This window comes from Anoplophora glabripennis, unplaced genomic scaffold (assembly GCF_000390285.2).
Source record: "Anoplophora glabripennis isolate ALB-LARVAE unplaced genomic scaffold, Agla_2.0 scaffold735, whole genome shotgun sequence".
NCBI classification, from domain to species: domain Eukaryota; kingdom Metazoa; phylum Arthropoda; class Insecta; order Coleoptera; family Cerambycidae; genus Anoplophora; species Anoplophora glabripennis.
This window is the reverse complement of record NW_019416860.1, coordinates 140912-157311: the sequence shown is the minus strand read 5'-3', so window position 1 is coordinate 157311 and position 16400 is coordinate 140912. Positions and strand designations below refer to the sequence as shown.

At 36.6% G+C, this 16400-nt stretch overlaps 1 protein-coding gene across 1 annotated transcript; it reads left to right on the top strand.

Moving 5' to 3' along the window:
- Positions 1–2768: 2768 nt before the first annotated feature.
- Positions 2769–4352, top strand: LOC108911918. Its single transcript, XM_018716994.1, has 2 exons — positions 2769–2952; positions 3349–4352. Exons 1-2 carry the CDS (start codon positions 2769–2771, stop codon positions 4350–4352), a joined length of 1188 nt encoding a protein of 395 aa, XP_018572510.1.
- Positions 4353–16400: the final 12048 nt, after the last annotated feature.

The following is a 16400-nucleotide window of genomic DNA, read 5'->3' as shown; positions in this document are numbered from 1 at the left end:
TTTTTTTTTTAAATTCCGGCCTTTTCGATAATTTAGATTCGAGACACAAAAATCGTTTACTTGCCTCCTTGAAGGATTCACCTAATTTAGTTACAGGTGATTTCAACGGCATCGATACTACAAACCGTCCCTCTGAATCACGTGTTGTTGTCTTAACAAAATGTTCCTCACACGCAGTTTCTTCATCAGACAATACCGGTTTTACGTCAATCTCTTCTAGCTGCCAAAACTTTTGCAAGCTAACCTGAATCTCAGAAAGTTCGCACGCGGTTTTTTCTAAATTCTGAGAAAAATAACAATTTACCTCTGAAATTAATTTATTCATGGGACCGGCAACAACCCATCCAAATCGTGTCTTTTGCAGTACCGGGCCCTTATCTAACGTAATCATACCAGTACACATGACGTCATAATACAAATCAGCCCCGATGAGCATTTCAACAGTACTTGGTTTGTAAAAGCTAGGATCAGCTAACCTTAAATTTCGCGGAATATCCAAATCGCCGGGATTGATCCTGCCCTGTGGCAAACATCCGGTTATGATATCAAGCACAAAGCAGTACAGTTCAGACTCATAATTACCATGTACAGACTGCAGTTTCACTTTGCACTTACTACGAATGGTTGAGCATTTTTGATTTAAACCTCGCATCAAAAAATTTATTTTTTCGGTAGGTAAATCTAACTTTTTGCACAACTCTTGCGTGATAAAACTCGACTGCGAGCCGCTATCTAACAATGCACGTACTATATGCGCCCCGCCATCTTTATCTACTACTTTTACCTGAACTGTTGAAAGAAGTACTTCATTTACACCGCTACATGCTGATAACGCGATGGAATCAACAGATTTCCTAATACACCCTTTGTTTGCATCATTTTCCGATACTGTATCGTTTGAACTTTCTGGAACCTGTCTCGCTTCCCCCATATTTACGCTATTTTCATTGGGAGCCCGCGATAAAACGTTACTTTCCGATTTTGTACTATGCAATAGAATATGATGCTTCTCATGGCATTTTTCACATGTTTTCATTCTACACATTCTACTAAAATGCCCTCTTTTCAAACAGTTTAGGCACAAACGTAAGTATCTTGCTTTGGATAACCTATGTAATATTAATATTACAAATCTGAACACAGTCTTTTAAAATTAGGCATAGGACTTTAGGCATTTTTCAATTTTTTATTCATTTGAGTGAAGTTAAGACAACTTTCATATTAAAATTTACAGTACTGGCGTGGTAGTGGCCCCGTGTAAACACTATTTTTTCGTACCAGTACACTAGCACACTACGAAAAAGTGTTTACACGGGGACGTTATCATGCCAGTGTTGGCATGCTAATGAAATTGGCTCCAGCTACTGGATAAGTATAAATCAGCTTTAAATATTTTTTTCAGAATGAATAAGAGTTCAAGAAGCTATAAAATACTAAGCAAATTAAAGTTTAAAAGTGAAGATGAAGACGGTGCTTCCTCGATGCAAGGCCTTTATACACCTAGATACTCTAAACAACGCCAATATAACTTTTGAAGAGGCTAGTTACAAAGAGAACAATCTAAGACAAGATAATAAGTTGAATAGAGACAAGAGAAACTAGAAAAAAATAGCACAAACTTTACTGATGTTTCTAAAGGCGTCAATGCAAATGAAATAGGAGATCCAACTGATTTTAAGAACAGTATTATTATATTATAGCTTTGGAAAAGGAAAATTCCTAAAGACCTAATTAAAAGAGAGAGTAGCTCAGAGGGGGAAGAAAATGTTGCTTCAGATAAGGACAATAAAAAGCGCAAAAGGAAGAAAAATTTATTGAGCGGCAGTCAAGACTGGGAATATAACACTAATAAGAAGAGACAAGAAGGGACCCGTATGAGGGAAGAAAGAATAACAAATTTGTAGTTCAGAACAATGAAAGGAAGTTAAAAATTATGTGTTCGTGTAAAGAAAGAGGGTCGAAAAAAATCGCTTTTAAATGTTATATCCCAAAGGAAGAAGAAAGACAACATATGTTTAAAAAATTCTGGAGCTTTACATGGGAAGAAAAAATATTTGTAAGTGGAAGAGCGATTGCCTCAAGTAGGGGAGAGGGGGGTACATGTGGACAGGGGGTGCATGTGGACAGTTTGAATTTTGCGCCTTAAAAAGCATGAATAAAATCAAAAAAATTCTCATAGATGTCTCTAATTGTACTGAATGTATTATAAAAGTTTCAACGTTTAACAATTAGTACTTCTTGTGTTGTGAGTGAAAATACGTTTTAGTGGTGACAAACTAAATTTATTAGTGGTATATAATACGTGATATTCAAGTAAGTACGTTAAACATATAATACAACTGGTAGTGTATGCTTACAAGCCTTAATTAGATGTTATTATGATTACAATATGATGGCTGTGAATTCATAGCAGACTTGGATATTATTTCTAACCTAAAAAATGTAACCAGGGGCACTTATGGACATTAAGATATGGGGTCCACATGCACCCCGCTTTGATATTATACTGTCCACATGTGTCCCGGATCATCGTATGAGCCTGAAAATATTGAATTATAGAGTGTGCATTCGCAAAATAACATTAATCTTATCTGTTTCAATTGAAATTAAGGCCGAAGCACTGTTTATATAAATTATTTGTGGTGTAAAGTGATTTTACAAATAGTAGATACATATTTATGACTATATTTGTTTGTCAGAGCATACTCTAATTAAGTTTTGGATCATAAGTTACCTTGCTATGCTTTAATAAGATTTTTTTTAACAGAATGGTAAGGTCCTACAAGCGTAAAACTTTGAGGGCTGATATTGATGAAGCGGTTGTGACAAGAGCTTTAACAGAAATTCTTAACGGTAGAATGTCAATACGCGCTGCAGCAGCGGAATTTGGTTTAAAGAAGTCAATGTTACACAAGCGGTTCAAAAAACAACATGACGCAGGGGATGATTCTGGTACAGAAACTAATTTTTTAGATAAGAGGAAATCGAAATATGCTAGCAATCAAGTATTTTCATCACAAGAAGAAAACATCTTGATTAATTATCTACTTAAAAGTTCATCTATTCACTATGGGTTGACCTTGCGGCAAATCAGAACACTAGCTTATGAGTATGCTCTTAAATTAAACAAGAAATTTCCGGAGAAATGGAATATAGAAAAACAAGCAGGCATTGACTGGATGAAATCGTTCTTGAAAAGACATGCAAACATTTCATTGAGAAAACCAGAAAATACTAGCCTGGCTCGAGCAACTTCTTTTAACTCAGCAAATGTAAATGCATTTTTTTCGAATTATAAGAGTATATTAGAAAAATACAAATTTGAACCAAACCGTATACTAAATTTAGACGAGACTGGAATAACAACTGTCTTACCATCTCCAAAAGTTATTACTGAGAAAGGCAAGAAACAGGTAGGCCAGATAGTTTCTTCTGAACGTGGACAGCTTGTAACTTTTACAGGAATTATAACAGCAACTGGAAATGCATTGCCACCCGTCTACGTGTTTCCTAGAGTCCATGCAAAAGATCACTTTGTGAACGGCGGACCTGTTGGAGCTGTTGGTTTAGCTCATAAAAGTGGCTGGATGACAGCCGAGTTATTTATGGATGTACTTAAACATATTGTGCATCATGTATTACCGACTAAGGAAATTCCCGTTTTATTGTTTATAGATAACCACAAATCCCATATATCACTGCCAGCGTTGTGCTTTTGTAAAGAAAATGGGATTGTGGTACTTTCATTTCCGCCACATTGTTCACATAAACTTCAACCACTGGATGTTGGAGTTTATGGACCATTTAAAGCAATGCTAAAATCGGCCTTCAACAACCACATGGCTACTCATCCTGGAAAGCAAATATCAATATACGTTATTCCACTTTTGTCTAAACAACCATTTTTGGCCAGCTTTGTTCCGAAAAACATAATAAAAGCATTTGAAGCTTGTGGTTTGTGGCCGCTAAATGATCATATATTTACTGAGGTAGACTTTCAGAGTTCATACGTAACAGACATATCAGTTATGCATGAACTTGATCAAAACATCACAAGCGAAAATATCACAACGTTAGAGGATTCTTCGGTTTCAAATCAGTTTGATAGTGATATTGCTGGTCCCAGTGGAATTGTCACCCCTGAAGTTATCAGACCGTTCCCAAAAGCTGCACCAAGGCAAAACATCAACAGAAGAAAAGGCAAGTCATGTATATATACTAGTACACCAGAAATTGATGCTATTAAGAGTAAAGAAATAAAAATTCCCAAGGAACAGAAAAAAAATGTAAAACGGGTTATTATGGACAGTTCATCGGAGCAGGAACAAACAGAGTCCTCAGAAGCTAGCTAGCTAGCTAGCTTTTTCAGATGAAGGAATTGATGAAGACAGTGCTATGGAAGTAGAAAATTCAATTTTGGACAGTGACTTGATTTCTTCCGATGACTTTGTGCTTGTAAAATTTGAAACTAAAAAAACTTTAGTGTATTATGTTGCACTTGTGAAAAATGTGTTTGACGGTATATGAAGTTCAATACCTGCGACGAAACTTACCTACATGGAGTTTTTCATTTCCAATCATCAGTGACGTGGTTTCAGTTACCAGAAAGAATATTGCGTTCAAGCTGCCGAAACCACTAAATCAGAAGGGGACAGCAAGAACATCTGATCGTTTGAAATTCAGCAAAGATCTCACGATGTATAATGTGAAGTAACACTACACATTTATTATATGTTACATATTTTAACAGTTGTCCACATGGACCCCTTCTAGTGTCCACATGCATCCTTTGTTGGGGTAGAAGTGGACGAACACAATTTTTTTTAAATAGAGAATATATATTTTTTGTTTATTTTTTAAACATAAATATGTTAGTTATATATTAGATAACATTAGACCAGGGGTGCCAATGTGAACAAAATGTAAAATTAGAGAAAAATAAAATATATATTGGGATTTGAAAAATACTGTCCACATGCACCCCCCTCTCCCCTACCAGAAGGGCCAGAAACTGAAAATCTCAAGGGGGGAGACGAAGAAAATGATTTTATTCTTTTTTCTGGACAAGAAAAAGGAAAGGGTAAGAGTATGCAAACCAATGTTTTGCAATACGCTTGGTGTGTCTATGAGAACTATTACTCACTGGTTATACAGAAACCAGAAACCAAAAAACGTGATGATGTAGAAACTAAAAATAATGATTTCGACAAAAAGAAGCAGTTAAGAAATAATGAGAGAAACGAATCCGTTAGGGATTTTTTTATCAATTTGCCAAAGCTAGAATCTCATTATTGTAGGAAATCATCTTCTACTACTACCTCAACTATACCACATTGGAAAAACAAAGCCGAATTGTATGACTTTTACAACAATTTTCAAAATTCAAATCGAAGTATTCTCTGAAATAATTCTGATGGGCCGTCACCGTGAGACACCCTGTATAGGGTGTCCCATTTAAAATAACGAACTTGGTGTCGACTTCCGGTATAACCGGAAGTGCTGGAGAGTTTTAGATATTTTAGTTGTGTTCGCCACAGGGACATTACCATGTTGTCAAATTTTCAAATTTTTCGGAGCAGTAATTTCCTAGATATCGATCGACGCAGTTCCCGGTGGGACACTCTGTATACGCTATGAACCTGTATCGTTTGCCTTGCTTTCGAAAATGGACTTTGACCCTTTCAAGAAGCATTCAAATCCAAAGACGTTCAACTACATCTGGCGGGGCATCGCGGAAAAGGACATGCTGCAGCCCATGTGGAAACGAGCAGTTTTCGGCGTTTAAAGCCTCAGAGTATTAAAATGTAAAAATTACGGTGAAATACCTTGTAATGTTATGTACAGATATCCTTGATAAAATCTAATTATGCTACTCTTTTATTTCTAACTTTTGCAATAATTTATAAACTGAGTGTTTTTTTCAAGTAACTTTTATTCTCCACGTCTTCTTTTTATTTTAAACCATTAAGTCTCTACTATTAGTATCTCAAACACACATTACGAGGAAAATAAAAACCGCGATAAAATCAATTTTTTATTATATACAGAATGTTACATACAAATCAGGTTGATAATTATTATTTATTCATGCCTAGGTCTTTTCCGTCCCTAGGGCACTGAGCCGTGGTTGCCCAAGAACCGCCTCTTGGTGGAGAGAGGCTTGTACAGCTTGGTTTGCTATACAGTCACCAGTTCGTGTTCCTTTGTACAGAATATATTCCTAGAGGTTACGCACACATGACTCTTGCTATTGTCAACCACCATATCTTTTATGGTATCGAAATTCCCAAGTTGCGATGCAGTGTAGTTGAAGGAAATTCCCTTAACTTTGCACACCACTTTCTTCTCGTTATCCCTGGTAGAGTATACATTATAAGCATAATTCTTCGGCCCTTCCGACACAAACTCGGTTATGTAGTTCCCCTCGCCATACCCCTCGAGCTTATTCGTCGTGACGCCGAGGAATTTGCCCGTGGGTACGTCATATTCGTTGCCTTTGGCTACGTAAATGACAGAATCCGTATCGTAATACAGGGCCCTGTCGCACAGCTGTTCCAGGCAACTGTACAGCTTCAGACGGGCTTGAGTGGAGACGTAAGCGGCGATGACGACATTGACAGTGGAAAGCCAATCGTAGGCTTCTTCCTTGTGTTCCCAGTTTATGACGAGTGTCTTCGTTGATGGGCAGAACCGAGTAAACGTAGATGCTGGGATTGGTGAGCATAGCAAAGAATTCTGCGAGGTTTCTGACGATCGTCGTTTTGGGCTGATTCTCCCGCTGTCTCAGTTTCCCCCCAGAACGAGTTCGCGATGAGTTTTACGAGAGACCGTAGCCTTGGGTTTTCCATGATCTCGCCAAACTCCAGCCTGACGTCTTCTCGTTCAAGAAACTCGTCAACGTATTTCTCCCTGTCTGCCTGGCTAGAACAGTGCTAAGGACAGCCGGACGCCTGCTGTTTAACAGTTATAAATTTGTTCATCATTTCGGTGAATAAATCAGATACATTTTTGGTCTTTTGATACTGCTGAACGTAATTCCAAATTTCGTAGATCCCCAGCAGACGATAACCTTTTTAAAGGGCTTTCACAACTTCATTGACAATCCATGTCCCTGTCAGTGCTCGTTCTTCGTCATCCCTATGCTGGCACTCACCTCATTTATTTGTACATGTACGACAGAGAATAAATATAAGCTTGTTGTTCATTTTGGCTGGTAGCACAGAATGGTAGAGATTCTGGGGTGGTAGGATGTTGCATTTAACAGCCCAATCTGTTTCTTGTAATATAAGCTGGTTGCAGTTTTTGCGGGTATACACCTTGGATGTCCAATAGGGAATTTGCTGTACTGGCAGACCCAGGGGTACAGGCTGCAGACGTATTTAATTTTTTCATCGGGCTGACATTTGTAATATTCCCTCGTGTTGCCTGTATGGCCTCCGTAGAAAGCGTCTCGAGGGTTTAGCGGTGTTAGGGTTACGAGTGGGTGTTACTCAGTGTAGGCGCGGAGCTCTTCGTTCTTCTGAAGATTACGTCTAAACTTGCATTCCCACATTTCAACGACCTCGTAACCAAGACCTGTTTAATGTCTGAGAAAGATCTTCAGGCATAGGGGCTTTATTGTGTTTGTAACACGTGGGGCAGCCGTGAAACTCAAACACCTGATTGAGGCTATGGTACAGGCCTCAGACGGAACTTGAGACATGCGGCCGTCAAGATTTCCAAGTCGGATATACAGTATTCGACGAGGTCGCGCTGCATATTGAATTCGTCGATTGATAGTCTTTGTACTACGCAAGAAACTTGGAATGATCTGATTTCATGTTATCAGGGTCATAAAATTCGACGGAAAGCAGGGGGCCCACGTAATTTGCATTCTGAAATTATCGCCCAAGCCGAAAGCTTTGGGTAGCTTGGATAGAGGCACGGGGAAATAATTTAAGGAATCTAAATAAACTTAATATTTTCCACCACCTCACTTCTCATTATAACTTCCGAGGCGAGATCGGTCTTCATTAAATTATGTAGTTTAGGCAAAGCTAGTGGTCAAACGCCTGCCCGTTGTGAGGGACGACCACTACCTATTTGGATTTCTGTCTAGCGGCTAGCACATACTTTAAAAAATTGTCTATAACGTTTTCCATGTACACAACTAACCGGTATCCACATTTTTGGCAGAAATATAAGTTTTTCTCGCCAATACATCCGTCACACCTGCTGGCCGCTACGCAGAGATTAGGCTCGTGTAGGAGGGAGCCGTCTTCTTGCGCCTTCTCTTGTTTGGTCTCGAGGTCGTAGAAGACAAAGAGAAGGTCGGCAGTCTTAGGCTTACCGCGATCGGGTTACATGTAACACAGATGATCAGCTAATACGTGGGCATTGCAAGTTTTACAGAAAATTTTCACCACAGGTATGGGTTCTACCCCTTTTTACCACCTTGAAACAGTCGGGACATCTGTTAATCCCTGGCTCCTATGGCTGTCGTAGCACTGTTTGTCCCCTGAAGCTTCGTTGACAGTCTTGACAGATAATATTGAGATATTGAGGACATGCAGGTGACTGCTGACACGCTTTGCATGTGCCGCCACATCTGTGTGCCGCCAACAGAGGAACGAAATAAATTAAGAATACGTGCGTCTGTCACTTATAGCGGACGCGTTTTAAAAGCAGACGGGGTTGAAATTAACAAAAAACCGTCACCAACTTCCCCATAAAATACCAAAAATTTTTTTTAATTAAATTATTTATTATTATTTAACCAATCTATCTAAAAAAATAAACATCGGCAGACGGTCGCGTTTGAAGTGCAGACGAGCACAAAGGTTTAATAAATACCATCTCTATAGATCCTGCGTTATGTGGCAGTACGTACTGCCTTATAACTACCAATATGTTTTTTTTTTTTGTAGAAATGATAAATACAGTTCAAGTTATTGCTATAAGAACGTCTGCCAGTTATAGGTGGTCGCATTTTTAAAACAGACAAGTTTAATAACAATAAAGTAATAGAATGTAGGGGCTGTAGATTATAGCAACTCAAATTTCTAAAGCGATACTAATGAAAAACATTATATCTTAGCAGAAAAAAAATATTAAAAGAAAAATATATTTATAAATAAAATTAACCATCAGGTGGTGTAACTACGGCAACAATGCTTTCTAGCCTTAACCGCTCTTGCGCTCTTTGTGTTGTTCAAATCGAGGTTTGAGGTTTACACTATTCAGACACACACACACAGTCGGCGTGTTCTAATTGATTAAAAACTCTTTTGTATTCAGTGATTGTTATAGGTAAGTTATTAAGTCAACTTCAATAATAAACCACAATCGCGCGTTTACGATAAATAAAAATACCGGTGCCGAACTACTCAATAGAGGTTAAATAAGAATGACGGTATTGTTGGAGGGCGGACCGTGTTGCCGAATTGTTACTTATTTCTGTGTTTCAGTACCACTTATTATTGAAAAAATGTGGAGAAAAAATTTACTTCACTTTATATGATGTAAAATTAAAAAAATATATATTATTTTGATGGTGTTAAAATTGTTCTTACTTTTTGTAACTAAATGATGAAAAATTTACTTCGGGCAACTATAGCTACTTTCCTAGCAAGTGCGGAGTGTTTTTTTTTTTCAGCATGAGACTGCCGTTGACCGAACGATGCGAAGCGGAGTTCGGTCAAGCAGTCGAGTGCGGAAAAGACACTTTCCGTCCGTGTTAGGAACAAATATGTTTTATACAAGCGTGATGAAAGTAAAATAGTTATTTGTATATCAAGGCCGAGAATTTACATTTATTCTAATGAAAAAGAAACATGACATGAACATGACTTTGACGTTTGTTAATTCTTATGTGACTGAGAAACGTCAAAATCGGTTATTGTTGCTGTTTATTTTTAAGATTATGGACATGGACATTAACGTGTTACCTAGCACTTCGTCAGGCAGTAGACAGGCTTGATGCATTCATTTAGGAGATGGAGATAGTGAATTGGTTAATATAAAACGATTTACTGCAGAAACATTAAAAAATGTCAAGTAGCTTTATCTTGTAGAAGAAAATTTAACATGAAGTATGCTGACATACAATTTCCATATCAGCAGGATTTTTCACATTTAGGATACCATTCAAGTGGTTACAGGAAATTCACTGCAATTAAAAAAAATAAAATGGAGACCATAACAAATAATGATTTAAATGAATTTATCTTGTTACATCATTCGGTCGAACCTGAACCTACAGAAGAAAACTTAAATATCACAAAAAAATTCAAGGACACTCGGTCAAAAACTTTATTTTTAAAGAATCGCTCCACTGGCATTTTAAAGAAAACTTGCATCTTCTGTAATAAAGTTTTTATATATAAAAATAAAAAACCGAATTGGATTGAGTGCTTGTCAGACAAAAATTTTTGAGGCTAACATAAAACAATACGCCACTTTATTAAAAGATCAAGAAATGTTATCGAAAATTAAAGACGTAGATTTTGTAGCCAAAGAAATTCATTATCATATATTATGCCGAACCAAGTATACATTTAAATTTAAGAAGCAAACAAATATAAAAAATAAACATGGTGACTGGTACACCCGAAGAAAATATCATAAAGACGCGTTCAAAGAATTTAAAGAATTTATGAAAATCAATATTTTTGAAAATATGGACGCCTATTTTTGACTAATATTCACGATATTTATTGTCAATACTTCTTTGATTCTGCCACATCTGAAAATAGTCAGAGTAGAACTACAAATTTTTCAAATGCTCATTTGTTGCGGAAATTAAAATACATTTATAAAGAAAATATAAGAATTACAAAGTATAAAGGAAAATTGATTGTTCACAGCAGCAAGTTAGATTCTAGAAATGCAATACAGATTTGCACCAGTAAAATGAAAACAATAGAAACAGCAATTGTAAATATGGCTTTTAAAATTCGCAGAGAGATATTAAATATGACAAAAAATACTTTACCTGATTCAATAACCTTAAAAGACATATATGCCGGAGAATGTTCCATACCGCCTTTGGTCCGAAAGTTTTTTACAAATTTATTATGCGGGCCATTTAGTCGGCGACTTGAAGAAAACTCCGTGGTAAGAATTGAATCTCTTGCTCAAGATGCAATATATTCAGTGTCAAATGGACGACTTAAAACACCAAAGCATATGGAACTTGGTTTAGCTATGAAAAGCATTACCGGAAGTCGTAAGGTTATTAATATTTTGAATAGACTGGGACACAGTATCAGCTATTCAGTTGCTGAGAAACTGGAAACTGAATTAACTTACTCCTCATTCGATGACAAATTTATAATACCGTATGGAATTGAGCAAAAACCGCAACTTTTGACAGGCCTTGCATTTGACAATTTTGACAGATTTGTGGAAACTTTGTCGGGAAAGGATACACTCCATGATACAGTTGGTATAATCTATCAAAATAAATGTGATACCATAAATGTTTCCGAAAACAAATTAGATAATGTTACACCTTCTACTGTTGTCAGATCTCAAAAAAAGAGACGAAGAATGTTTGATTTGTTAGATGGTGATATTGAGCCCTATTATAAAAAACCAAAATTAAATGAGGTAGGTAATTGAAATACCACCATCATTAATAATTGATGAAAATACGTACAAGCGTATAAGGCAACTAGATAACTTATGGGTTATTTCACTTGCATTATTGGATTCAAAAATACCTATGTGGGTAGGATGGAACAGTTTTAAAAGTACTAAAGTGTTACCTGTCCAATCCATTTGCTATTTACCACCAATAAATGAGTACCCTACCAGCGCTTAAGTGGTAGCTCACACTCTTAACGTTGCTCAAAATATTGCATTTCAATGTCAACAGTCTTATATTTGCGTTATCTACGACCTGGCTATTGCAAAAATAGCAATGCAAATTCAAAGTGTAGAACGCCCAAAATATAATAATGTATTTATTCAGCTAGGAGCGTTTCATGTGCAGATGTCATTTTTTAAGGCAGTGGGAAAATTTATCGAAGAATCGGGGGGTCCCTATATCCTTACAGAATCTGGCATCCTAGTTCCTGGTTCGCTAAAAGGATTTCTTACCGGCACACATTTTAACAGGTGCAAAAGAATTCACCCTATGTTTGCTGCAGCCTTATAAATTTTGCACTTTCAAGCATACCTTGACACCGCAAATGTATGTATTTCTGATATAATCACCGAAATGCGAATTATCCAAGAGCAAAAATCAACTGAATTTAATTTTTCGGATACACTTAAAGAAGTATTGGATGGATACGATAAATATTACCATGACACAGAAAATGGTGTACACGGAATTACGGCAAAATTTTGGATCACCTACATAAACTTTATAAAATTGTTGCAACAATTTTCAAGGAGCATACGAACGGGAGATTTTGAGTTTGAGAGTCGCTGTTTTGTCTACCCAAAATAGCGACTCTTATGTTCTCTATGAATCATCAAAATTACGCAAGATGGATTGTAAGGTTTCATAACAATTTAGTAAATGTGACAAATACACATCCTGGTTTAAAAGAATCCTTAATAAATGGTGGTATTTCTATCAGATGAACGGACAAACATTTTTCCGGAACACCAATTGACCTAACACTAGAACAAACGATTAAGTTCTTTTACAAATTCAATATCAGCTAGAAGGCGATGGGCAGCAAGTCATTCATTACGAACATCTCTAGTGACACATTTATTAGAAGCTCTAAAACTTAATTCAAATGAAGACGTAACAAATGATCTACGGAGCCACAAATAAAGACTGACAATATATTTATCAAGGAATTACATAATCAAATCGGTAACACTTTAAATCCATTTTCATCCGAAATGCTGGACAAGAATCAACTCTTCAACCTTTCCACCGGAAAAAGTGCAAGTGAAGCTACCAAAGATTTCCTTTTAAATATCAATTCCAAGGGTGAAATAGCGAGAGACCGATTCATTGCGGAATTTTTGATAAAATTATATCACCGTCGATAAAAGATTCCGAAAGGGATCGGCGTGCTGGATCTGCAGACAGGAATGTATCTTTCACAATTTCTGGAGAAGAACAAAAAAGACCCAATGACTTTCTGAAGGCATTGAGGAATGACTCTTATAAATCGGAGCTTGTTCAATTTTTAGTAAACTACTGGTACACAGATAATGCTGTAGGGATTCTTGGGGATAAAATCGTCAGAATAAACTGTGAAGATATATGTTATATATTTTATGAGCATGATGGCCATGTTGTTCGTGAAGTTGATCAGCCATTATGCTGTTCTCACTATAAAGCCGATACTCGAATTATTTTTCATGTATTTAACCTACCGATAAACACAAATGTTGTCGTACGCGCCTCGGACACAGATATTTTAATAATAGCTCTGGGAAATATGCATCGTATGTCAAATAAAATATCATTATGGATCGAAGCTGGTCTAAAATTTAAGAATACTTTGTGATATCTACATGTTAATAAAATTTACGAAAGTTTGGGTGAAACTGTGTCGAGAGCATTGCCAGCTTACCATGCCTTCACAGGAAGCGACTACACGGCGTCGTTTGCTGGAAAAGGAAAAGTAAAACCTTTACAAATTATTCAAAAGGATCCGAAAATTGCAGAAATATTCGCATCGTTAGGTACTTCTGAATTAGTATCCAAATAAAATATTGATCACATAGAAAAGTTTGTTTGTAAAATGTATGGCAGAAATAATTTAAAACGAGTAGATGAAGTACGCTTTGACCTGTTTATGAGGAATTATGGCACCAGTACATCTCAAACAAAAAATCCTCTTGACAAAATAAAAAACTTTGATAGCAGCTTAATGCCACCATGCAGTAATACATTATTTTGCAAAATAAGCGAGTAAATCAAATTTGCGCAATATGGAATTTTGCAACAGAGCCTCAGCCAATGTTTTATAAGCCTGAAGAAAATGGATGGATTTTGGTTGATAACAAGTATCAGATTGAATGGTTCAGTGGACTACAGACTCCTGCCTCTCTAGCAGAAATTACAACAGCTCCAGTTTCATCTGATACTAATGATGATAATGATGATGAAAGTATATTCTATAACCAGTCTAGTGATGAAGAAGATTAGTCTAGTTTGTTTATCTGTTTATATCTATATATAATATATTTCTCTAAAAAGTGTTTGGATTTAGATTTCTTTGTCAAAATTAACTTTATAGGTACTTATAACTATTAATAAAGTTATTTCATTAAATAATGGCCGTAAATGCAGAGGGGCAAAAAAGTAAGTCATAATGATGCCTGTACCGTTTTAATAACATTGTTTGTTGATATCGATGTTTCTATCGATATGAAATTATTTTGTTAATTATAATTTACAGAACTTTTACAACTTTTTACTGGTTTATTAATAAGTAACAGGCGTTATGGGCTACTTTCTTGCCACAAAACAATACTGTTTTTATGTTATACCATTATTTTTGCATGCCTTGATCTTATTAACTTAATTTGTCATTGTCGTTAAATTTATTTGTTTTAAAAATACAACCACTTGTAAGGGGCAGACGTTGTTATAGCAATAATTTAACGTGTATTTATCATTTCTATAAAAAAAAACATCTTGGTAGTTATAAGGCAGTATGTACTGCCACATAACGCAGGATTTATAGGTATGGTATTTATTAACTTTTGTGCTCGTCTGCACTTGAAACGCGACCGTCTGCTGATGTTTATTTTTTTTAGATCGATTGGCTAAGTAATAATAAATAATTTAATAAAAAAAATTGTTGGTATTTCATGTGGAAGTTGGTGACGGTTTTTTGTTAATTTCAACCCCGTCTGTTTTTAAAAGGCGACCGCTTTACGTGACAGACGCACGTTTTCTTAATTTATTTCACCCGTCTGTTCATTTTCGCATACACATGATCTTGGTATGAATTAGGCAATTGTACATTTTTTTCATTTTTGAAAAAAAATTAATTGATGAAGGCGACCATTTTCGGGTGGCAGACGGACGGTTCATATTTCATGGCGGGCAGTATTACATACCTTCGATAGCAAACTATTGGTAGCTATAAGGAAGATAATTTTACCCCTGGCTCTCGGTTTATTAGCTTAGTTGGGTGAGAGCAATTACCCGAGAGTCGAGCCGAAACCGTCCGTCGCCCCACTGTGACGAGTGCCGCGCGCATAATCCCACCAAGACTCCTGCTTAGTCAAGGGGAGATTGAGGCAATAAAACCAACGTTCCTGGACGAAAATCCTCAGTTCATATCCTGAACTCGAAGAGCTCCAGTTCCAGCCTGAGGACCACCCCGAGGACCTGAAACCGACCAGAGACCGCCATCCGACCCAAGGAGTTAGCCGCCGGGAGCAACCATCCGGAATAAGTAAGCAAATTGTATTTTCCTATATTCACTTGTCCTACTATGGTATAGTAAACTGCTGGTTTGGCTGGGTGTCCCACCGCCAGTAGAAGACGTGTGTCGGCTGTGCAGCAACGGATAGACCCTCGAAGTTTGGCTGGGTGCCCCACCGCTTCTGGGAGAAATCTGTCGGCCGCCCCGCGTTTGAACACGCACCTCGCCCAGACTTTGCCTCCTGTTAACCAACAAAATCATTTCCTGACTACCGTTTGTTTATTTATGCTCGTTGTAAACTGCATTGCTTGGCTTTCTCTCCCTGGCTGGTTAAACCTCCGCTTAATTTCCGTCGCTTTGCTAGAAACCGCCGCTAATATTTATTCGTAGAATTAGAGTAGCCCGTAAACAATTATTTTTCTGTGTCAGAGCCATTTGGGAACGACTTATTTTATTGATTATTTATTATTCTCATTTATTAACCTTATTTGTTCTTCCCTTTCTAGCACCGACCGAAATTTAAAACTGAATATTATTTTGGCGTACCGTTTCTTAAAGTATTAGATTGTTTATTAAATAAACCAAACGCCAAATACTCCGTTTTTCTACCGTACCGATTTTTGTGTCCTGATATTTGACTACGTGCTAATTTTGTATTTATTTACAGCACCGGAAAACCGCATATGCATTTTAAATCAGTCATATATAATAATTGCTCTAACCCATTTTGTTTTCATTACACCGCTTGTAAATTGATTGTATATTTCTGATTTTAGTTAGTTATAATAATTGTAATTAGAATCTATTTTACTTTTGTTTGTTTCAATTTCCGTAGGCCTTATTAATATAAAATAAATCTAGTAAATATATTTAGTTGTCTTCATTTTTAACGCCGACAAGTTTGATAAAATTCCGATCAGTAAAAAAGTCTTCTTATCTTTTTGTGACCTACACTGATAAGTCCATTTATTTTAAAAGTAAAATAACACTACACTCAAAGAACTATTTTGATTAAAAGTAAGAGAAATATAACAGACCCCTGGATTTAAACTTTCTTCACTGCAG

Bases quoted from the DNA above. Each gene is read 5' to 3' on its own strand.
- LOC108911918 (XM_018716994.1), top strand. From the start codon at position 2,769: ATGGTAAGGTCCTACAAGCGTAAAACTTTGAGGGCTGATATTGATGAA. The intron at 2,953-3,348 runs GTACAGAAACTA...TACTAAATTTAG, and splicing joins TGACGCAGGGGATGATTCTG to ACGAGACTGGAATAACAACT.